This window comes from Sander vitreus, chromosome 23 (assembly GCF_031162955.1).
Source record: "Sander vitreus isolate 19-12246 chromosome 23, sanVit1, whole genome shotgun sequence".
Lineage (NCBI taxonomy): Eukaryota > Metazoa > Chordata > Actinopteri > Perciformes > Percidae > Sander > Sander vitreus.
In genome coordinates, this window is record NC_135877.1 from 16,115,529 (window position 1) to 16,138,496 (window position 22,968).

The 22,968-nt window shown below is 41.0% G+C and overlaps 4 protein-coding genes across 5 annotated transcripts; 2 read left to right on the plus strand and 2 right to left on the minus strand.

Annotated features, from left to right (window-relative positions):
• Positions 1-1,703: 1,703 nt before the first annotated feature.
• LOC144537616 (tetraspanin-7-like) lies at positions 1,704-2,792 on the minus strand. The gene has a single exon (XM_078281354.1). The coding sequence runs from the start codon at positions 2,790-2,792 to the stop codon at positions 1,704-1,706; it is 1,089 nt and encodes a 362-aa protein (XP_078137480.1).
• Positions 2,793-8,471: 5,679 nt separating this feature from the next.
• LOC144512004 (cystine/glutamate transporter) lies at positions 8,472-13,084 on the plus strand. 2 transcript variants are annotated; one of them, XM_078242520.1, is made up of 13 exons: positions 8,472-8,640; positions 8,725-8,987; positions 9,271-9,397; positions 10,080-10,195; positions 10,316-10,441; positions 10,561-10,660; positions 10,821-10,865; positions 10,957-11,080; positions 11,165-11,268; positions 11,377-11,473; positions 11,618-11,767; positions 11,854-12,031; positions 12,356-13,084. In XM_078242520.1, exons 1-13 carry the CDS (start codon positions 8,582-8,584, stop codon positions 12,418-12,420), a joined length of 1,554 nt encoding a protein of 517 aa, XP_078098646.1. In that variant the 5' UTR covers positions 8,472-8,581; the 3' UTR covers positions 12,421-13,084. The 2 variants fall into 2 exon arrangements, with proteins under 2 accessions (XP_078098646.1, XP_078098647.1); XM_078242521.1 differs by having other exon boundaries at positions 8,758-8,987.
• Positions 13,085-14,351: 1,267 nt separating this feature from the next.
• Positions 14,352-20,531, minus strand: foxm1 (forkhead box M1). The gene is made up of 9 exons (XM_078242519.1): positions 20,355-20,531; positions 18,879-19,363; positions 18,577-18,725; positions 16,943-17,134; positions 16,689-16,817; positions 16,405-16,464; positions 15,889-15,937; positions 15,606-15,778; positions 14,352-15,388 (listed from the first exon to the last, which is right to left on the minus strand). The coding sequence occupies exons 2-9, from the start codon at positions 19,324-19,326 to the stop codon at positions 14,573-14,575; spliced, it is 2,016 nt and encodes a 671-aa protein (XP_078098645.1). The 5' UTR covers positions 19,327-19,363; positions 20,355-20,531; the 3' UTR covers positions 14,352-14,572.
• A 76-nt stretch (positions 20,532-20,607) lies between these two features.
• Positions 20,608-22,383, plus strand: rhno1 (RAD9-HUS1-RAD1 interacting nuclear orphan 1). Its single transcript, XM_078242522.1, has 3 exons — positions 20,608-20,786; positions 20,944-21,131; positions 21,221-22,383. Exons 2-3 carry the CDS (start codon positions 20,967-20,969, stop codon positions 21,938-21,940), a joined length of 885 nt encoding a protein of 294 aa, XP_078098648.1. The 5' UTR covers positions 20,608-20,786; positions 20,944-20,966; the 3' UTR covers positions 21,941-22,383.
• Positions 22,384-22,968: the final 585 nt, after the last annotated feature.

Sequence of the window (22,968 nt, forward strand, 5' to 3'; positions counted from 1 at the left end):
TGGAAACTGCCAGCCTAGCTTTGTCTAATGGTAACAAAATATATCTACCAACTCCTCTAAAGCTCACTAATTAGATATACAGTGTATATTTATTACATTCCTTTTGTACGGATTAAACAAAAATTAACTAGCTAGGCTAGCTGTTGCTCCAGTTTTTATGCTAGGCTAAGCTAAGCGGCTGCTAGCATTAGCTTTATATTTTTCAGAGTGGTATCAGTCATCTTACTCTATGCAAGAAAGTGAATAAAGATATTTCCTAACATGTTGAGCTATTTTTTTTTTTAAGTCAACATTAGTTTGATGTTGAAGAAAAGCAAGTGTCATGCTAGTAGTGGGATACACAACATCTGGGTCATGCCAATGTAGTAAAAAATGCCATTTACAATTATTCAATGATTTAAAATGATTCTGTGCTACCGAATATACAAACTTTAGCAACACAAAGACATTTGGAAGAAACTTTTTAAGCAGTCAAAGTTACCAAAGCACCTCAACACAGTGGAATGACGACTATAAACAGCACAAAATACCACAGACAGCAATAGATTATTAAGCTTTTTTCAAAAGCACCATTCGAGCACAGTGTAGTCTTTGTGATTGGAAAACTAAATGATGCAGATACGAACATCTGTTGAACACAGCTAGACTAAATCATCTGAAGTGGAAAACTGCTGGTGAACATTCCTGTGCATTCAGCGTTGAGGTGTGCTAAATCAACCAAAATGAGAGTAGTTTAACCCGAAATAATTGTTTTTACATTTTATATAATGAAGCATATTAATCCATGCCAACATTTTAATATTTCTGAAACAAAATCAGAGAGCAAAGTCTCCTTGTACTGCCATCTAGTTTTGGAGATTTATGGTCCCACCCTAATTTGTGATGTCAGACTTCTCCTTTGCAGGTATCAAATGGACACACCCCTCATCCTACCCATTTGTCCCTTCCACACTGAATCAAAGAAGTATTTTTTATTGTGCAGAAGACGGAGTCATACAAAGAGTTGCAAAGTGTGAAGAGATGCTGGTTCCTGAAGTATTTTCTTTTTACCACTAAATTCCCAAATGTTCTTATCTTTAATGTTCCTTAATATAGAAACAAAGGAGTATTTTAGATAATTTAACAATACTATAGGTTTATGTTATGATCCTCAGTTTTAATTATTTAAGGAGTAGTTTCTGAGAAATTGTGCTTTCTTCACCTTGCCGTAGTCACCCAATTCATCCAAATTGAACCCGAAACTGAAAGTAATTTGATTTTAACTGCAGAATCAGATTTCTACAAAATGTCAGCTTTAGCTTCAGCTTGCTGTTAGCGATGCTTGCAAAAAGATCTGTAATTCCTTGTTTCTTAACAAAATGCTCAACAGGACTTGCAGTTGATTTCCCCTTTTTTTGTTTTTGTGTACCTCAGGCTTGTACCTTTGATGGTTTTGTCAAAGAACCATGTATTTCATAAAGCAGTTGCTGATTTTGTGTGGGGAAAGTTTTTAATGCCCATCCAAGCCATGGAGCCCTCCAAATGCACCTGACATTGTCTGTGCAGAAAATGAACAAGACTTTGTATTCCCGGAAACCTGGACGCTCAAAATACCCCCCCCCCAGAACTCTATTACTCTTTAAGGGCATAGTTCATTCCCAATCCTAATTATCTACTAATTGGTAATTCCTTGGCGTGGGTTGCCTCATTTTTTAACTTGACCATTAATGTGCCACCACACGTCGATGTTGTCTTGGTGCCAGTTTCTTGGCCAGCAGACAAGCCAGGGCGATGCCTCCGATTTGAGTGAAGGCCAATCCTAACACTGTGGCGGCAATGTGGAATACGTTGTCGTTGACCAAACTAAAGACTTTGCGGAAGCAGCCATGTGGATGGATTCCTGCAGCAGCTACTCCTTCAACATCATCCGACAGAAGAGGTCGATTCTTGCAGCCCTTGCGCCTCACGCAGCAGCTGTCCGGCAGGGACACAGAAGTGCCGTTCTCGTTGGGCAGGAAGGTCATATGCTGGATAGCCCAGTCCGAAGTGAGCCAGTCACGCCAACCATCGGCTCCACAACACTCCAGGGACCTCTGCAGGCTATCTAATGCATCGGCACGGCCCTCATCCTCCGTGTAGCCTGCCACCGCTCGCTGTAAACCGCTGCGAAATCCTCCGGCAATGTCTTCGCGATAGAAGAGACCCGAGAGTCCAGCTGCCAAACCGGCTATTAGTGCAGCAAGTTGAAAAAACCCGTAAGCCCTAAGCACGCAAGGGAGATTTGCAGCCACCCCTAGACAACCCAGGAAGCCCCAGGCGGTGATGGCTGCACCTGTGGACAAAAGGATGAGCGGGGCGTTGGGGTAGCGATTGGCAGACAGCAACATGTAGTCTGCCAGTGAAATCTGTGCCCAAACACCCAGGCTTAAAATGGCCAAACCAGCTGCCCAGAAGAGGCAGCTGAAGGCCAGGAGACCCAGGCGCAGGAGGTGCATGATTCCAACTGGGCGGCAGCAGGGTGGGGCAGCGCCCACAGGTGGTGGTGCAGGGGGTGCCAGGGAGGCCTCTGAACCCACGGACAAGGATAGTCGCTGCTGCTGCTGGTGGAGCTGCTCTTCCTGCTCTTGGTAGGGTGGCAGCAGGTAGCCAGGGATTGCAGAGGGTCGACTAGGAAGAGGAGGTGGAGAGAGCAGGTCGAGACCCTGTGGAGAGGAAAGTCTTCGCACAGCCAGCTGCTGGCGTTCCCAGTCCAAAACTTGTCTGCTGGGACTCGGCCGAGCAGACAGCGAGTCGTAAGGCAGTGCAGAGCTCATGATCCCGGCTCTTGCTTTATCTACTCCCCTCTCTCTCTCTCTTCAACACACTCCTCCTCTCTCTTCCTTCCTCTATCAATTCCTTCACTCCTGTCCTCCTGCAACACACAATCCCCCCCCCCCACTTCTTTACGACTGGTTATTAATCAGCCATCAACACCACCAACGCCGACTGGACTGTAAATCACACTGATGGGTGTCGCGTCGTGCCGTTATCTGCATCCACAGCCCCCCGGTCTCAACTGTATTTATCGTTTATTTCGGGCGTTCTTTCCACCTGCGTGGTCACCAGCTCTAAAAAATTGCCTCCGGTGATAGTCACATCCAGACATCTGGATGCTCGCTGCTACACCTCGCTCTGGTCAAAGAGGGAGGTTATTGCAGTGGGACGGATCTGAAATCCACTCATGCACACCCTCTCTCGGTCTGGAGGAGACATCCCTTTTAGTTTTACTATAATCCAATAAATGAACTGGGGATGTCTTTTTAAAATGTAAAAACCTCCCCAATGTTAAACTCTTATGATATAGTGCCAGATAGAATTACAAGTTAGTAGCCCAACAATGTCAGTGACGACGGACATGACTAAAGTGTTTATAGCACCGAAGGTGTATGTAAATATAAAAGATTGTTATGTATGACGTCTATTTAAAAGTCAATTTAAATTATGATCATCACCATTCACCATCATCACTATTGTGATTCACATCATGCTAATCCTAGTTACTGTATTGTGGATTGTCTCAGCTAGCAATGTTTTCTCTTTGTCACTGTTGGAGTTATTCATTGTTTTGTTATATTTAAATAGGTAAATATTTATTTATTTTGTTTCTGTTTTGTTTGAATTACACAGCCACATAAGTTTGATGATGTCATTAGTATCTTTACTTGGGTTACTTAAGTATCTGTTAGTGCTTTTGTTTTGAAAGTACCATGCAGCCTGAGCCAGCAGGTGAAGTCTACATACATGGGTGAGCAGGAATGTAGCAGTTAGACACCAGGAAGGGCTGATGGTTTATTCACTAGACAGAGCCTAGAGACGCCTTTGTTAAAATGTTTGTTTTCCAAAAAATTGGGAAAATCAACCTCACAAAATTCCATCTTTGCCTGGACAATGAACGTTTTTTTTTTTTGTTTTTTTTATCTCTGCGTAAGATTCATTCCTTCGGTGCCTCAGTGGCTGTTTGATTTTGAGTTTTGAGTTTGTTTTTGTTCAATCTAAGGACAAATCGCCACTACAGTCACTATTGATTTAAAATACATTTAGAAACATATGCAATGCTAAAATCTTTTATTTATTTTTTCAAACCACTGAACTCCCCCATTTAGACGGCACTGTAACTGCTCTTTGTTGGTCCCCTGTTAAATGATGCAGCCAGTTTTATTCTGGTGATTCCTGCTCATCAACCCTCCCCCAATCATAGCTCATTAAAGCCTCTCAGTTAATTAACCACATTCATATGGATCTGTTTTATAAGGACAAGCACGATAGTGACAGGATTACAGGGACTGGGAAAACCCAGATAGATTGGCTGGGGAAAGAGGAAGGGTGAGCAGAATGAAATCTAGTCTCACACTGTATGTACAGCCCTACGCAGCACCCCCCCTCCCCCCCTCCCCGGGCTGCAGAAGGTAGCTCAACATAGCCTTTGTTTCCTGGATTTAAACTAAATCCCAAAAATGAGGTGTGACTGGCCAGGGTTAGCTCATATATCGATTTCAAGTACTTTTAGAGATTATACAGACCTTGTCCTCCAGTATGTGAAGAATACAACAGCAAGCAGGGTGAAGACAGAGGGATGTTTACCACAGACAGCGGGACGTCTGTAGAGGAAATGAGGTTATGTTTATGATGTTTATAATTACTCTTTAGTCTTTTAATTATCTCACTGGGTTTTATGTGCTCTCTGGAGAGAAATGACGGAAATACATCACCTGGCATGCAGGATGAGATACCAAAAGGCGTCTCCAATAGAGCTCCTTGAAAAAACAGCACAACACATAAGTACAACACACACAAGTTTAACTGACACAATACACTGAACACAAGGTATAGCTTGAGGCTGATGTTTTGCATGTAAGACATAAACCAAATATTGTACAAATAAAAAGTTCTACCTCATGATGGTGCTGGAGGGAAAGTTACATTTTGTAACACTTCCTCTGTCCACTATGTGGAGCTAGAGTGGTACAGTGGGAAGTAGGATCTCTTGAAAAACTGAAATCTAATCAGGGCAGTTCTGGATTATGAGTACACAATTTACCAGTCTGCATCAAGAACATTACTACAGAAGTTGGGTACAATTCAATATCAGGCCGTTAGACTCCATTGTGGGCTATCAAAACAACCCCAGTATCAGCCTTACAAGTAGAAATGAATGAAATGCCATTGGAACTCGGAAACAATCAGATTGCGTTAACATACTGGGCAAACTTCAAAAGGCATAAAGAGAATCACCCTACTCAGAAGATGGTCCAACCTTTCCACGAGAAGGAACTACGACAGATCAAGAGCTTTGGCTGGACAATAGGAGATGCAGTTAATGAAATAGGGATAGGGGATATAATGTTAAGCCCCACTGTACCTACTTGCTCCCCACTCTCTACCCCTCAAACGTCTTATATTTAGTACTTTTTTAAAAAGTATAAAGAAAGAATATTCTATGTTCCTTCTCCCGTTTTCCACACAACTCCGTCATCTGCAAATAAAGCAACACCAATAGACCTTTCGAGCCTAAAAACCTTTTTACAAACATTATTTTTTACTCTCTTTACTGCCTGTTTTCATTCATATTCAATTTGATTCTGCTTGTGTTTTTTTTTTTTTCAAGACTTTGAATGCCTTATTTTGACTTTTAATTGCATTAGTGCATTCTTGTGTCCACCAAGGAACTATCTTCTTTCTATTATTAGGCTACCACCTCTTTTTAGTATTGACTCTTTTGCTTCTCCTAGAAAAACAATGCCTATTTCTGCATTGAGAGCATCAATTATCTGGTTTATACTAACCTCCTTTAATTTTCCTTCAGTTAATATTCTATACTTGTTCCAATTTCTTCCCCAAATTTCCATCCCCCTTTCTACTCCAATACCTATGATAATTAGATAATGACCACGACCTTTAGTGCTTCCTTTAAATATTCCTCAACTATCACTACTCAGCTGTGACACCAAAGTAAGATCTATTGCTGACTCAGTACCCTTACCCAAATTCACCCTTGTGCCTGATCAATCATTTAAACATAATTCATTTTCATCTATTATCTCCTCTAAGATGTATCTATTAAAATATTCTTGTTCACCCCATACTGTTTGTGCACTTAAATCCCCACACCATATAGTATTACCTCTCCACTGTTCCAATATTAACTATAACCTTGTATAATAATAATTCTTGTATTGCATCTTATCGCTTATAGTATACCTTCTTTAGTAAATATTGCACATCCTCCTCTATTTCCATTGCTTCTATCTTTGCGTATAGTGTATCCTTGAATAGTTGGATTTGAGCCATATTTCCTGTCTGATTTCTCAATGTATTCTTTGAACTCTATATTTGCTATCACACTACGCATTTCATTGAAGTAACAACATTGAGAAGTTGTCTCTGAGGTCCCTTCTCCGTGGCTAAGGCCAGCATGTATTTTTTCCCTTGATAAATCTTGCATGTTTAGGAACTTAGCTGCTGCCTAAACCATGAATTTGATTATCTCCGTCTTGGTTTTTGCGTGCTCTGAACCGTTGATGACGTCAGCTAAAAAAGGAGCACTAACCTACCTAGAACCTATCCTCTCCATTGATATTCCTGTATAACGTTATGTGCCTGCCCTGAGTCCATGCCTGCTTCAGTCTTGTTTTGGTTGACTCTTTCTTTTTCTTCTTTCACTGTCGCTCCCCACTTTAAATTTGAGAGTGAACTATCCGTCAAAATCCTTATTTTCCTCGCCCTTCTTCAGACTATTTGTCGACTGACTATTTCTGCTATCCTTTCTCCCTCCTCCTCTCAAGACTAAACTTGCCATTCTAATCCAGCCACAAACCAGAGTATGCTAAGAAAGAAAGAACGGTCTGACAACAAGCAGCAAAAACCATAGACAGTTAAATGCAAAGACTAACAAAACTAACTTCTTCTTTTTAATGGCGACTTACAATCAGACAGAGCATTATCGCCACCTGCTGTATCCTTGTTACATTCTTCTTCTATCCTTTTGATTAGTCTAGTCCGTGTTTTGTAAATAGGCGAAGATGTGTTTAATCACCATTTAACATCGCATCTCTGTGTGATTTACGGAAACATGTAAAATAATAAAAAATATAAATCACTTGTGACTTCCTTACATTTCTGTGAGACTGTCTTTTCATTTTTTTTCTTCTTTTTTGTAAATTAATTTATTAACAAAAACATGGTAATATGAAAACTATAAAAAACAAAAAAACAGAAAATGCCAGTGGACGTAGACAGAAATCATAAATCAGTTCATAAAAATGCTATAGGATACATAGATTCAGGGTGTAAATCGCTTTCTTCTTTTTAGAAAAATGATGGTTTATGATTGGAAAGTTTAGATCTTTTACGAGTAATAAGATCAAATTGATGATGTAGTAGGTTGATATGTTTTGTAGAGTAAAAAAATGTGGGGACATGACCAAAAAAAAGATATCATCGGAAACCATTTGACAAAAAGCCACATAAATTTCCTTTTTATATATCTTTGTAGAAATATCTTGGAGGGATAAAAACAATAAACCATTATAAAAAGTCACGTCCTAAACCCCATTTGAAATCAGATATTCAGAAGGTAAGCACCAAATCTGGTGTCTGAAGTTATTCCATTAGGAAACCAATATCACGGTTATTAATAATAATATTTAAACAAGAGAAACATGTCCGACCAACACCGGTAAGAACAAGATCCAGTGGTAGCACAGTAAATTCAGATAATAGCCTCTGAGAAGCATTAGGGCACCGGAAGGGATTGCATAAAAAAACTAAAGCATATTTCTTTGGTGTAGTAATACCATACTTGTTCAGAAGTTCAGAGTGTGCCATTGCATCATTAGAATCGAGGAGCTGCTAACAAGATACATTCCATGGAGAAATCAATGTTGCAAGAACAATAATGTGTTTATCTAATGTTGTCGCCATTGTTCCATATGTAATATCTGTGCAGGGAAAAATTATGCTTATAAATAGACCAGAAAAGGAGCATTTGTTTGTGAAAACTTGCCAATTTTAAACAGATTTAAGGCCTCCAAGTTTAGAGAACAAGTAGGCTAAGTCTCAAACATTTGTTGTGCTCGTTTGTGTTTGTGGTCAGGCCAAAATAAAGGAATTCAACATCAAACCACTTACATATTGTAAAACAGAGCTTTGGATGGGACAAGATAAAAAATGTCTGTTGTTATGAACGCAGCCCTCCTGCAGTCTGTGCAGCTGCCTCTACATCACCCTGACCCTTTTCCCCCAAAGCCCGAAAAGACATCCATCAAGCTGTACACACATAAGAGCACATACACACATAACATTACAATGAAGGAATGTGTCGAGCCTTTAAACATGGTTACTACTTGCTGAGGCTGGGAAGAGTGCTGGCTTTGTTCCCTGCTCAGACTGGGCGGGTGGGGTAAGAGCCAATAAGGGGAGAAAGCCATGCAGGACAAGTTAGGGGGAGAGGGGGCCATGTGAGGCCAGTGTTGGCCTCTTCCTACCACAGCTTCATGCACATTCACTAAAGTGCTGCAAATGTGCGTCCAGAACGATTAACAGGAAGCACAAAGAGGACTGTTGAATGCTATTTTGGGGAAAGCATCAGGGAAAAAGTGGAAAGGATTCGGAGACAGAAAAAAGGTAAGAACTTAAGTTTGCAGGACTCATATACAATACAGGTGCAAACTTTTAATGAGCAGTTTAAGGGAAACTAAGTGTGGTCAGTTTGAGGTGTCAAATTGGGATCTACGGCCACAGTGAAATGGACGGGACGCAAATAATGAAAGAGGATGACAAGAAGGAGAAGACGGAAGAGGAGGTGGTGCACCTTCGGCGAGAGATTGGCTTGCTGCCGGCTGCGTGCTTCATCATCGGTACAGTGGTGGGCAGTGGGATCTTCATCGCACCCAAGGGAGTCCTGATAAATAGTGGCAGCGTGGGGCTCTCTCTGCTGGTGTGGGCGCTGTGTGGGGTGCTCTCCTTATTTGGTAAGATGCCTGATGGAATGATTTGTCTACAGTAAACATGTAATTGTTAATTTCTGTGTTACTTGAACTGAATTTTACGGTATTATTGTAATGTATTAACTTACTGTAGGCATATGTGGTTGGTACAGACATGGAATTGAATATTTTAGGAAACCTAAACGAGAGAAAACATTTCTCAAAGCCATTGCACATATTTGCAAACTGTTCTGCGGAAACATGTAGCAAAACGGTGTACATCGTTTTGAGCTTGAACGTGCCCTTAGTCTGCTCTCTGTTCCATTAGGGGCCCTGTGCTATGCTGAACTGGGCACCAGTTTTACAAAATCAGGGGGCCACTACACTTACCTATTGGAGACGCTGGGGCCACTGCCGGCCTTTTTACGACTCTGGGTTGAGTTCTTATTCATCAGGTTTGTTTAGATTAGTTCCTTCAAGGGGTGTCACCATTTTGATTTAAACTGAAAATTGATCGAAATGAGCTTTTGATTTCGACTATCGGAACCAGCAGCAGGATCGGCGATTCGGCCAGTATTTCTTTCGATCTCCGCCCCTGCCTACTTGCGCATGTTCGCAGAAAAAAAAACAGCTTATGGGCTGGTAGCATGCAGCTAAATACATAGGCTAACGCTAGCTTACCGGTAGCCTGTAGCTTGACTTTTCCAGACACCATGACCACTACCGGAGTCGGAGATAACGGAGAAAACTCATAAAACCCAGAAAATTCTCCTGCTTCCCTGAAGTCTCCATGTGGAAACATTTTGCCTTCCCCTTAGTGAGTTATGTAAACAAACAAAGAAGGTAAAGCATGTGGGCTCCTACAACAATCATGGTGCCTTCAGGTACATGTCGTTAAACTAATGGTGCATTCATTTGCGCCACTAAAAAAACTGAAAAACTCATTGCAAAGTACCCTTCTGCTATCTTATTTGGGCATAGCCGTCCCTGTTGGAAAAAAAATGCTTTAATCAAAGATTTAGTCAAATTGTGACCTTAAAACATCGAAAGTCAAATTGAATCGTGACACCCCTAGTTCTGTGTTTGTCCTGACTTAATCATCACACCACATAACAAGCATATATTTTATCTGTCCAGGCCAGCTGTGGCCTCCTATGTGTCCCTGGCTTTTGGCCGCTATGTGGTGGAGCCGTTCTTTGCTCCCTGTGCTGCTCCCACAGTGCTAATCAAACTTGTCAGCATCCTGGGATTGAGTGAGTTGTTTTATACCTCCTCCATCTATCCACAATACCATTACCCTATATGTCCCTGTTGTGTAAAGTATAGATTCATAAGTTTTCCTTTACCAGCTATTTGTATTTGTGTCTCCGTAGCGTTTGTTGTGGCAGTCAACTGCTGGAGTGTGACTTGGGCCTCTCGCACTCAGATCACCTTGACATTCGTTAAGATGTTTGCTCTGGTCCTTATCATCGTCCCTGGTGTCATCGCACTGGCCAAAGGTGGGAGGATGTAATTGTTTCTCCTGAGGATACAGATGGCTTTCCAGCTGTTAGGTCGTGTCAAATGATCATCATTTGATGATAATGCTCAGTTACTCTCTCTCTCTGTATTTTTCCAGGAAAAACTGAGAATTTTCAGAATGGTTTTGAGGTTGACTCATTAACATTGGATAGATTGCCACTGGCTTTTTATAATGGCCTATATGCCTATGGTGGATGGTAAGCAAGCATTTCTTATAGTATGCACATTGGCTTTTATTCAAAACTCATTGTCTTCTTTTTTAAAATACATGGAACCTTTTCACTGTCTCTTTGACAGTATATTAAACAGTAATAATATATATTTTTTTAAATGCTTGTGTGAACCTTTTTCATTTAGGTTTTATCTGAACTTTGTCACAGAAGAGGTCATAAACCCAAATAGGTATTTTACATCTGACATTAGCTCTACACTTAATCTATTTTTAAAAGCCTTGTTGCCTTTAAAATTCTCTGTGTGTATCCTCTTTTGTCAGAAACATCCCACTGGCAATAATCTGCTCCATGGTGACAGTGACAGTCTGTTATGTTCTTGTTAATGTGGCCTACTACACTATGATGACTCCCGCTGAGCTCCTGCTGTCTGATGCTGTGGCTGTGGTCAGTGCTTTATTGCATTTAAAAGGAAAATCATGAAGAAATATGCACTGTATGTTTAAATGTTCTAATCCTGTGTCTCTGCAGACGTTTGCGAACCGTGCTTTCGAGGGTATGGCTTCTGTGATTCCCTTTCTTGTGGCCCTATCCTGCCTTGGAGCACTTAATGGTGGCTTCTTTGGGTCACCCAGGTAATCTGGGCACAGAAAGGTTATTATTGTCATTTATGTGTGTGCTTTAAAAGCAGCCAAGAATGACTGCTAACAGCCTGATTGGAACTCTTAATGTTTATGTTGCAGGATGCTGTTTGTGGGAGCCAGGGAGGGCCACTGGCCTCCAATCTTTTCCATGATTCACATCCGCAGACACACACCTTTGCCTGCTGTGCTGTTACTGGTTAAGTACTTTCCACACACTTTAAACCAGCAACTTGTGTTTATTGGCAGTATAATATTAGTAAAACATTACATTACACTATATAACAGTGACAACAGAAGCAGACTGAGTTTGGATAAGTCATTATAGCTGTATTGTCTCCAGTACCCCTTGGTGGTGGTGATGTTAATCACTGGAGAGCTCTACCAGCTCATCAATTTTGCCTCCTTTGCTCGCTGGTTCTTCATCGCCTTGGCAACTTTGGGGATGCTCATCCATCGATATCGCTTCCCTCTCCACCCGAGACCTTTCAAGGTTAGTGTGTCCAACTGTACAGCATTCTTCATTTTACCCTAGGCTAAACTGACCATGCACTGTTGTTTTTTTTTGATGACCCAAAGGTGCCCCTGGTCATCGCAGTCACCTTCACGGTGGTTTGCTTCTTCATCGTGGGTCTGTCTCTTTACTCGGACCCCTGGAACACAGGGCGAAGCTGTGCTCTCACACTGACCGGGGTCCCAGTTTATTATGTGACTGTCTACCGCTTTCGCTTGCCCCATAGATGGAGACGCATCTTCAGTAAGTCATACCAAAATTATAACTCTATATATCCATTTTGCTGGGAAAAGATCAATATCGAGTATGTTAAATAGAGCAGAAGGTGCCTGGTCATTTTGGAACATAGTTAAACTTTTCTTATGGTTTGTGTGTAATGTTAGTAACAGAAGAGGAAATCGTCTTTTCACACAAGAAATGGTCCTGCTTATAATTGTTTACATTTTTTACTACAAACCGGCCCACTTAGCTTACTAAACCCCACTCTAGACATGTTATCCTTACTTAGGCAAGAATGAAAAGCCATCTAAACTCTTTCATAATTCTGACTCTCTTCAATATTCCCAGACTACTGCAGCATGCATCTGCAGATCCTTTTAGAAGTGACTCAACAAGAAGTGCAGACATACTGAAGACCCCAAAGACCCGATTTCTACTGAGACTTCCTTTATACCACCTTAACAAGTCCTAGAGTATTTTTTGTTAATCGTTTAAACCTGTGTTTTATATTGGTCCATTTTAATACTAAAATAAATTTAAGATGCTGTTTTGAGAAACTATTACAACTATGCTGGAAATGGGTGGGGTATCTGACTTCTCTTAGACTGCATTTAAGGCACTTAGGTCACACCTTTTGCCATTGCCACTGGAACAAGAAATGCTTTTGTCTGTCATTGTCATTCTTAATGAACATCTAAAGCTCTGCTCAAGATAGTCTTCATTTTTTTTTTTATGTCTTTGAGACCAATAGTCATTCTTGAATCACAATCTATAAATGGTTTAAACTATAGTTGCATAATATCGTTTTTTTATCATCGCGATATCAACTTGCGTAATATACACATCGCAAAAGGCTGCAACATATCACAATAGACACTCAAGAGATTTTTTGTGTTAGTTGTAAGAAAATATCAGCAGAAAACTATGGCAAACCGTTTTGAAATAAAATCTAGATTTTATGTTAAAATGGCTTGCCATAGTAATCTGCAAATTAAAATGTATATCATTCTTTTTTAAGTGGTGCTTTTTATATTCAATTCAATGTTCAATTGGTTCAATAAAAAATGTTGGAAATGGTTTCCTTTTGTTTTAAATTCAACAAGCAAGTTGTTCTATTTTAGCAGAATATTGAAAGCAGCAGAAATGCAAAACGGAGTACACGGTTTATCACAAGTAATATCGTTACGGCGATATTCAACAGCGTTATCGCATATTTTCCCCATATCGTGCAGCCCTAGTTTAAACTTTCATTCAAATATAAATAGGCAACCTTACTTGTAGTTTTTCAACACCATACAGGGGTTTCAACATCGCTGTACTGTAATTTGTGTTAAGTTGTAGAAACCTTGTAACCTTGTAAGAAAGCTAATCAAAGAATACTTATGATTGAAAAAACAATGAATAAAAGCCCTTCGTGCTGCCTGAGGCGCCAACGCCAGCTGATTTATTGTACAGTCATAGAAACACCAACTTCAGAAAACAGAACAAGGCACATGCTTTGAAAACTGTTTGTTAGAAACCACAACATCTCACTCTTTGCATGCCATTCAGCGCTAACTGTAAACAGATCAACTCACTGCAATGCAAAATCTCTTAATAAATACACATGCTAACAAACCTGAGGGTATTATGAAAGCCATACATTATTTTGTGGCATTTTCAAAACGGGATATCCGAATGTAACTAAAAATCTCCCATTCTGCCCTCCAAAGAAGGTGCTGCAAAAAATGGTTTGTACCCAAACCCCTTTTCCCCTATGTTCCATTTCTGCTTACAGAAAACTACATTTGCATCTTTACTGAAAACTAATACAACCTGTGTTAGGTAGATCCAAAATATTCAGTATTTTGCTCCCAAAGACTACTTTAAAATATGGTGTTATGAGGAGTCACTGCATGCAAAATGTCCCTCTCTGCAGCTACAAAGTGCCTACTGATGGCATGCATAGAACAGGTAGAATTTATAAAGTCAAGTGGTGAAGACAGTGCTACGATTAATGTACAGAGACAATCCTATTGCGGTTAGTGCTATTTGTATTACTCTGCCATTGTTTATTGCTAACAATCTCACAATGTAAAAGTCGATTCCAGGAGGCCGCCTTAACCAGACGGCATGGATGCATCTCACTGGCTTATCAGGCAATATATTTTCTTTCCATTTACATATGCAAAAGCAAAATTATATATTAAAATGTGCAAATCAACATACATAAGTGTATATGTACGTACACGTCTACAGACATATTCTCTACTTGAGCGAATCGTTCAAGAGTACAGACGGATACAACTAAATAAATGATTAAAAAAAAAACAGGACCGGAAAAGAGTTTTACAGAGAGAAATAAGAGCAAAAAAAAGCAGTGACGGAACCAATGAAAAAGCCAGAGGTGGAGAGGAACATCTGATGTGAGGGACGACAAGTGAGCAGCCTACTTATTTAACCTAGTAACTAAAAGTAAAGTGTACCTTACATTTTTATTTATTTATTTATTTTTTTAATACTTTACTTTCCCCCATTATATCCGATAGTGTTTTGATAAACAAATGACATGTTTTGGCCCTCAGGTTACTTAAATTGAGGGATGAACTCGGACCAGCTGATATTGGCCATACCCAGGTCCTCATCGTCCAGACCAGAGAAGCTAATGTCCACTAGTATCTTGCTGAGGCTGTCGTTCATCGTATCCAGGACGAGGCCCTCTGTGATCGAGCGGTTAGCGGGTGTTGCAGCGCCCCCTGCCTGAAGCAGCTCTCTGGAGCAGCTGCTTCTGGGAGAGTCTGTCGGTCCCGGTACTCTGGGGGGAGCGGATGTGAGCAGCTCCCTAGGGGAGCTGAACAGAGGCCAGTCTTTAAAGGGAGTGTTGTTGAAGCTGAAGGTGGTGTAGTCATGTCGCGGTGTGACCGCAGGACCACCTGGTGTGCGAATGGGGCTGAAGTCCAGAACCTCTTGACTCCCTTTGCCCACAGGAGTCACTTTCCAGGGCTCGGGTAAAACATGAGGAGGCTTGCTGGGCGTGGAGGAGCTCAGGTGGCTGTTACTTTTGATGGGGGTCTTGAAGGAGAAGTCCCGATCCGTGCTGGTGCTGTGCTGCTCCTGCTGGTGCTCGTCCAGCTCAGTGTCTCGCATGTCCTGGAAGGTCGAAGCGTCGGAGGCTACGCCAGAGTCAAAGAAAGTATTATCAGGGCAGAGGAGGACGGGCTCCTCGTGCACAGAGTGAACCAGGTGCTGTTTGCGCCGAGAGCTGCTGGCTTGTCTCTTCGGAGGGGCTTTCGGAGTCTCGCATTTAATTGGGACACATACCTGCTCCTCCTTCACCTTTACTTTGAGGTCTTTGTTCTTCTGAGGATACATTACCGCAGCTGGGGCGTCACCTTGTGTCACCTGTCGGACATACGACCATGCACTTTACAATTCTACCAGTAACTGTGTCCTTCATACACGCATCCCCACATAAAAATCTAGTCAGAACTAACCAATATTTCTCCCGCACAGCTGATCCCATATGACTATTGATACTGGGGGGCGGGGGAAAAAATAATCTAAAAATGTGTTTGTATTTGGCCATAAATGGGCAAAGCACGACGACAGAGCCTTTTACCTTAGGAGCTATCCGCACTCTCTTGGCTCCACGCGAAGTGTTCCGTTTCTGCTGCGAGCAAGAAGGGGCAAACTGGGCCGATGAGGACGGCAGGTAGACAGAGGAGGTGACGGGGAGCTGGATTGGAACCAAGTATGATTCGGTTCGAGGGAGGAGTGGCTTCATCCTCCTTTCTGTATGTAGAAAAGACAACAACTCAGAGCAGAGCATCTTAATGACCTATTTTTTATTTTTTTTATTTCTTCATATTAAACTCAAAGTCCTTCCATCTTTAATAACTCACCAGAGCTAGTTGGAGTTTTTCTTGCATCAGGAAGCATCCTCTTTTGTTGCTGTGAAAAATGAAATTACATTACATCACTTTTTTTCAGTGAAAACATACTGCCTTACTGTGCTCTCTCCTTCCTGACTACACTTCAGTGACAATCTGGGTTCTCTCCCTTGTTTTTAGCAAGCTAGAACAGACAGAAGTCAAAGTCAGACCACTTAAAACTGTTAATACTCTTACTCCCTCCCTACTCTTAATGGAGGAATGATGGATACAGTGGTCTCAAAGCAGACTAGTCTATCAGTGTTACTTCCGCCTCCCTGCTGCTCAAATCATCTCCTGCAACAAAAAAAGATTTATCTAGACCTTAGACCTCCATCTGCAGCTGCACTCTTTTGGGTCAAAGTCTGCTGACAAAAAAAGGCAAGGGAAAGTGGACGTCTGATTTTCTGTCACTTTTCTGCCTTCTTCTGCCTGACTGCATGGATGAGGACTGTCCCTAGAGGAATTGAAAGGATAAAGCCATCTTACTTGGTGGGAAAATAAAAGCATTGGCACCGGAACAGGAGCAGTCATTGGGTCACAACCAGGCTGTAGAGAAAGATGTGGAATGAGGGAAGAAAAACATGAAGATTGGGGAAAAAAAACTAAACTAAACAAAACAATCCCCAGACACCATGGATGATTATGCTCATCAAACATACAAAATAATGAACAATAAGACAAAGTCAATGAGTTTCAGGGTTTCCTTCATTTTAGAGGTGGAAGAATGTGAAAAGGGTGACAGCGATAAGAAATCAGTCAGTTGTACTCACCTTGTACACCTGATCAAGAGTGAGGCATCGGTTGGCCTCAGGCCGGATAGTCCAGAAAGAAATTTTACCATCCGGTGACGTCTCACGAATGAACATGTCGTGTAGAGAGAGGTTATGGCGGATGGAATTCTGCAATTATAAATGAGCAACAAAAAGAAATCCTTAATGCGCGTTTCAGTAGGTGACACTCAAAGACTTGAATCTGCTCTGCTATATGCACCCACAAATTATACATTTATTTTTCAGTTAAGTACCTTCCATCCTGGTTTAGCCACTTCTTTGAAGTAAGGGAAGTGGTCCTCGATCCACATGTAAATCTCTTTCAGCGTCATCCTCCTGCTCTTCCGACTGTTGATAGCAAACTGGATCATGGCCATGTAGGAGTATGGTGGCCTCTCTGACATGGGTTGTTGCACAGCCTCTGCATCGATTTGTGTATTTTGTGCCTGTAAAAGAAATGAAGAAAAAGAAAGAGGCTTATATACATGTATTAAAGACAGATTGTGTTAGATTAACGCGGACAATAGAAATTTCTACTAAATATTGATTAGGACTGGGTACCGAATTCAATACTTTTTAGGCACCGACCAAATTTACTCTAAAGGATCGACAAATGTATCGTCATTCAATACCTAAGGAGTAAATCTCATCAGCGTCAGTGAGCCAATAAGCACGCAGCATGCTTTCTTTTTGTTTTATAAAACTGGTATCGAAAAAGGTATCGTTTAGGTACTGAAGTCACGGTATTGGTATCAAATATTTTTTAATGATACCCAGCCCTAATATTGATGCATGAAAAAATCTTAAATCTGACATCAGTCAAGATTATGAATGTAAAAATTGTCACGAATCTGCCCCAATGAACAGCACCATTTCTGACAAAAGGTGAGCAATATTGAGAGTTACACTTAAGGCATCATGCTGATGCAAATAAAATAACTCTGGCCCATGCAAAAAATTTAATAATTAAACTGTCACTCGACTAACAACTTCAACTAAGCTGTTACAATAACCTCATTAGTCACAGTAACTACTAGGGTTGGGTACCAAAATCCGGTGCTAATGTAGCTCCGGTGCCTAAACGATCGGTATCTACAGGACCGAATAGTAACACGTAGTACGGTGCCACTGAAATGTCTGTGCTGCCCTCTTATGCTCCGAAACCGACGTTAGAGGCAACAGAAGCATCGCTGCATGTCACGCTAGATAACTCTACACTTAGCAGCAGGTAACGTTAGCCTACCGCTAGCTAGCAATGAATTAAACATGGTTAAAATGCTGAAAGCTAAACGGTGTAAAGTGTGAGTGTATTTCACTGTAGAGGATTCCAACAGCGGGATGTGTAGCAGTCTGCAGCTGCCATTGTTGGGAAGAACAACACAGTTGTTCACTTGAAACTGGCAGCCTAAGCCTTGTGGTGCATTCAAAGCTATTGTAAAATACCCTTTTCCCATCTGGTGGTTGTTTTAGTCGTTTAACAGCAATTTACTGGTGAAATAAGTTATTGTTATTACATTATTAATAAATAATTTAATTTGTAAAAGTATTGGTTCAGGTACCGGCACCGTTTTAAAAGTATCGCTTTAGCCCTGGTATTGGAAAAAACCCAAACGATACCCAACCCTAGTAACTACAATCCTGCACGGTAATGTTTTGCCTCCTTGCTTTATCTCACGGTCTAGCAGCACAACCGTTTTCTGTAATCCCAATACTACAGAGATAATTGTCTCAATAAAATGTCAATTCATTGTGATTTACAGATCAGTTAAGGATGGTGTTTTGGGGACATGCTAAGACATGCCTGAGATCAGCATCCGCTGCACCAAGCATTCATTGAAGTTTTCACATCAACAGTAACGATCACACTGAGGTAACAAGAGCAGCTGACCTGAAAAGTCTGCGAATTTGAGTTTTGGTTCTCTTTGTTGACCATCTGCTTGGCACTGTCCGATTCAAAGGCACATGTGTTCATTCTGCCCAGCCACTGAATATTGGTGAGGCTGTCATCTAGAGGGCCACACTCCAGCTCCTTATTCACTGATAAAGAAAAAGGAAAAAACATTATTGCTTTAATAAATGAAGGATTAAAGATAGCTAACCGAGTCAGTGCTATTAAAGAGGTGAAAAAAACCCCAGTAAAACTCAACAACTGTACTTGAAATATCTTAGAAAAACACCTTATTTACATACATGCTTTAATTCCAGTGAGAGGTTTAGCATCCGGGGAGCTGTGCACAGTTTCAGCTTTCACTGGTTGAACAACTGTGGAGACGCCATCGCCTTCAGCAGCAGGCTGACAAAAAGATTCATCGTCATGGCTGCTATTCTCACTCAGAAGGATAAACTTGTTTGGTCCCTGGGCACCACACTCTTTGCCTTTGGCAGTGAGGGCCCCGATAACACTTTGAAGGTCTGCTGTTTTGGGGATGACAACCACCTGGGTATCAGACATGGAAGGGTGGTCCATAATGCGGATACCATCAGGGAAGCACTGACTGGCAGCGGATTTTGAAGGTTCTTTGAAGCCTGATGCATCGGCTTGGCTTTGTGATTCAGCTGCTGGCGGATCATTTTGCTGAAATGGCAACTTTCTTCTTCTGAGGATCAGGGGTCTCCTTGGGCTCCGTCTCATGGTCATCAAATCATTGAAATGCTCCTTGGTGTTTAATGGTGTTCTGTCCAAAAATAACACATAGAAAATACAAACATTTGGATCTACATAACGTTAGATTGTTTTAAAGCCTCCCAAATATTAGGAAAACATATTCAACTTTTATCTCTGCAACACACCATGCTAACTAGAACTACCTGTAGATGAACGTTTGCCTGGCAGAGGGTATGAAGGCAATGCTAAGTTACAAACGTTAGCTAGCTAGTTAACAGTTAACGTTATGGATTCAAACCGTTCCCCTGTACGCCGATCGATTTTGATTGACACGAAGAAATCAACTGATGTCAAATACCAGTCAGAACCATACTGCACTCTGGTGGGACGGGTTATATGTTAATAGTGGACCTCAAGATGAAATTCAGCGTCACCTTGTTCCTGTGTCCGTTTTTAGCTGTGCAACTGCTCAGGTTAGCAGCCTATTTTCAGGTCAGTTGGTTAGGTTTCCTGGCGACTCATGCCTTCTAGAACAACAGTCGTTACCCGTCTACAGTGACGACGTGTTTTGTTTAACGTTAACGTTACCGCTGATTCCCTGGCAAACATCCAACGTTTGTATGGATTCACATCTGACTTCTTTTATTAAAATAAATGCTGCACTGTTTTTGTGAAGTATGCCGAATTAAAGACTTGAGATTGTAATTATTGATTCAACATTACAATTCATTTAAATACCGATGTACATTTGAAGAAAAGTAATGAAAACATTACAATGCCTTATTGTTTAAACGGAGTTCAATGTGACATCCATTTGACTCACACGAATGACATGCAAAAGGCTACGAAATAAAGATTTTGGAGGAAACATCTGTTTTGCCACAATAAACCTGAAAATACAGATTAGCTATTGCACTTGGCTTTAACATTACATATTTCTCTCCGCGAACGTCATATGTTTAGAAGCTAAATTATCTAAGTGGCTAGTCATTACGTAGGTTAACAGCTAACGTTAGCGGACTACACCATTGTAACGAAAGCAAAGCTAGATAAAGCCATACCTTCATATTACTGTGATGTTTCAGGCAATTCCGCTTGGCTGGACTCCTACTAGTAGTTGAAACACTTGGTTCATATTCGATGTTAAATCAAAGGATCCATGATATTTAGATATTTTTTCATTTAGTGTTATTTACATGCTGTCTGGTCGATTCAGAAACGTTTTTGAATTTTGGCGCTGTGGGTGCCACTTCCGTCACTTTGATCACGTGGTATAAAAGTGCACCAATAGCTCCTAGACAAAAGACCACGATGGCACCCAATCAGAGACGATGGTGGAGGAAACCGGGAAATAATCATGGGAAATAATGAGACAAGATGACGCAAAACAAAAGAAGTTCATAGTGGACAACGACAGTGAAATAGCTAACGTTTTATACATGTATTAATTGTTTGCAATACTGGCTATGTCTGGCGCGAAGTATCACATTTAGGTAAGTACAACGTCGTGCTTGTAGCTACGAATGAAAACGTTCAAATGTATACAGCTGGCTGTTGACATCTGAACCGTAAACATGAATCTACATCTGGCACAGTATGCTATTTAAATCAGACAATTACATTGATATAGTGATGTTTTCATTCCAACAGGTATTCAGGAATGATTTCTTTTAATGCCCCGTAAAACCATAAAAACAGAGAAGCCTCCCCTGCTGTTCCTGGAGCAGCCTTTGTGTGGAGCCAGACTCCAAAATGTGCCTGAAGTCCGAGCAGCACTCAATCCCAAAGAGTTTTTCACAGAGACACAAGCACAGAACAGCTCAGCTCTTACTTCTTGGGTAAATTGTTGTGCAGTTATCTCACAGAATAATAAGTATCCTAAGTGACTCCAGGTTTTTTAAGCTGTCTGTTTACTGTACTCTTTTAGGTAAGACCCCAATTTGACCGTTCGGTTGCAGCTGCACCTCCAGTGAGACGAGGGAGGAGAAAATGTCATTCTGCCACAAGCATCCTTGACAGTTGCAGTCAGCTGTCCAGGAAAAGAAGTGTGTGCAAATTCCCTGCATTATCGTTTCAGACAAGGTCAAGAGACCAATCTCATCAACCAAAGAATACACACACAAAGAAATCGACCGAGTCTACTGTTGTGTGTGACGTGGGAAATGAACCACAGGGATCACACCAAATCAAAAGGACAGTTTCAAGTGCACAGTACTCAGACACACCAAAGAAACAGCCGACCTCAATCAGAAAAAGGAATGTGGAGACATTTTCCGATGGTGCTGCATCCTCCAGCAGATGTTTGGACAGAGTGACAGAGAAATGCAGAATTCCAGCAGATGGTGTTTCAACACCTGCATCCAATGAGTACAGCACCACTGAGGTCAGCAGTGTCAATCTGCCACCTGATGTGGACACTCCAAAAGTAATTCAAGAAGGGAATAGTTGCCCCACCTCCACCTCTCTACACTTGCTACAGGCTCAGCCATGTACACCACCATGTAATCATCCACCTGACATTTTAGTGGCTGACACACCAGAGAGGGATTATGGGGTGAAGGTGACATGGAGGAGGAGGAGGGGTTTGATGTTGATGTTAAAACAGAGGGGCTATCTCGCTGATTCAGATGCGTTAATTCACAACTGACGTAGAGATTTGGTAAGAACACGTTTAGGCAGTTTCGTCAACAGAAAAGAGACATTGATTCTTCAAACGGACCATTTCTGTGACCAGAATGCTTTCTATGAACTATTTTTATCCATTGAATGGAGCTACTGCATTTTAAAGTGATGATCACATATCAGTTCACTGACCGTTTACTTTGATCATCATAATGATAAGCCAAGGATGTTATGAAATAGCTCTCACTCACCCCCTCCGAACAGCACAAAAAAGTTATTAATGTAATAATCAAATCAAATAATGGACAAATCCAAATTGCAATAATTACAACAATATTTAAATAGTAAGCTTTTAGTAAATGAGAATTTATTTAGACCGATCCCAATTATACTGTACTGTTATAGATTATGTTGCAAATAAAAGACAGTTCTTATATTCAAATATAACCCTGACCTGTCACAACACAAGCCTATTGTTTGTTATTCTGCTTCAACATTTTAATGTCAGATATATGGGAAAAAAGGTAATGTTCAATGTCCACGGGGTCTGTAACTGATTTATCACATGGCCAGTATCGAGCAAACGCTATATATTTTTGTCAATAACATGAAATCTTGAGTCACTGGTGTAATAAAACCAAGAGTGCTGCTAATAGATGACTTGAACACTGCTGTTGGTGATTGTAGGCAGTGCTGTGTAACTTAAAACCTACCTTTTCTCTTTCAAATGTGTTGCATAAAATATATGCAATAAAAGTGTGTCCAAAGTAAAAACAAAAACAGTATACACTGCTAAATAGAGTATTCTGGGGTAAGATTTTGTTTCTTTCAGAAATGAAATATGGGGTGGCCATTTCAGAGAGGAAGGACATCAGTAGTTGTACCATGCAGAATTTATGTCTTGATGCAAATGAGTTTCTTGAACCACTCGTCATAGATACTGGACCCTGCAGCAAATCCTTGACCCATCCATTTTATATTTATCTTTTCATGACTGTGAGGCACCTTTTGAATTGAAGCTATAACATATTTCAAGGTAAAAGGAGAATAATC

Coding starts and splice junctions, on each gene's coding strand:
- foxm1 (XM_078242519.1), bottom strand. CDS start 19,326: ATGACCATGAGACGGAGCCCAAGGAGACCCCTGATCCTCAGAAGAAGA. Junction 18,726..18,878: donor TCTCACTGGAATTAAAGCAT/GTATGTAAATAA, acceptor TTTCTTTATCAG/TGAATAAGGAGCTGGAGTGT. Junction 15,389..15,605: donor GAGTGCGGATAGCTCCTAAG/GTAAAAGGCTCT, acceptor TATGTCCGACAG/GTGACACAAGGTGACGCCCC.
- rhno1 (XM_078242522.1), top strand. CDS start 20,967: ATGCCCCGTAAAACCATAAAAACAGAGAAGCCTCCCCTGCTGTTCCTG. Junction 21,132..21,220: donor GCTCAGCTCTTACTTCTTGG/GTAAATTGTTGT, acceptor GTACTCTTTTAG/GTAAGACCCCAATTTGACCG.
- LOC144512004 (XM_078242520.1), top strand. CDS start 8,582: ATGCTATTTTGGGGAAAGCATCAGGGAAAAAGTGGAAAGGATTCGGAG. Junction 10,196..10,315: donor TGTCAGCATCCTGGGATTGA/GTGAGTTGTTTT, acceptor GTGTCTCCGTAG/CGTTTGTTGTGGCAGTCAAC. Junction 10,661..10,820: donor CTATATGCCTATGGTGGATG/GTAAGCAAGCAT, acceptor TTTTTCATTTAG/GTTTTATCTGAACTTTGTCA.
- LOC144537616 (XM_078281354.1), bottom strand. CDS start 2,792: ATGAGCTCTGCACTGCCTTACGACTCGCTGTCTGCTCGGCCGAGTCCC.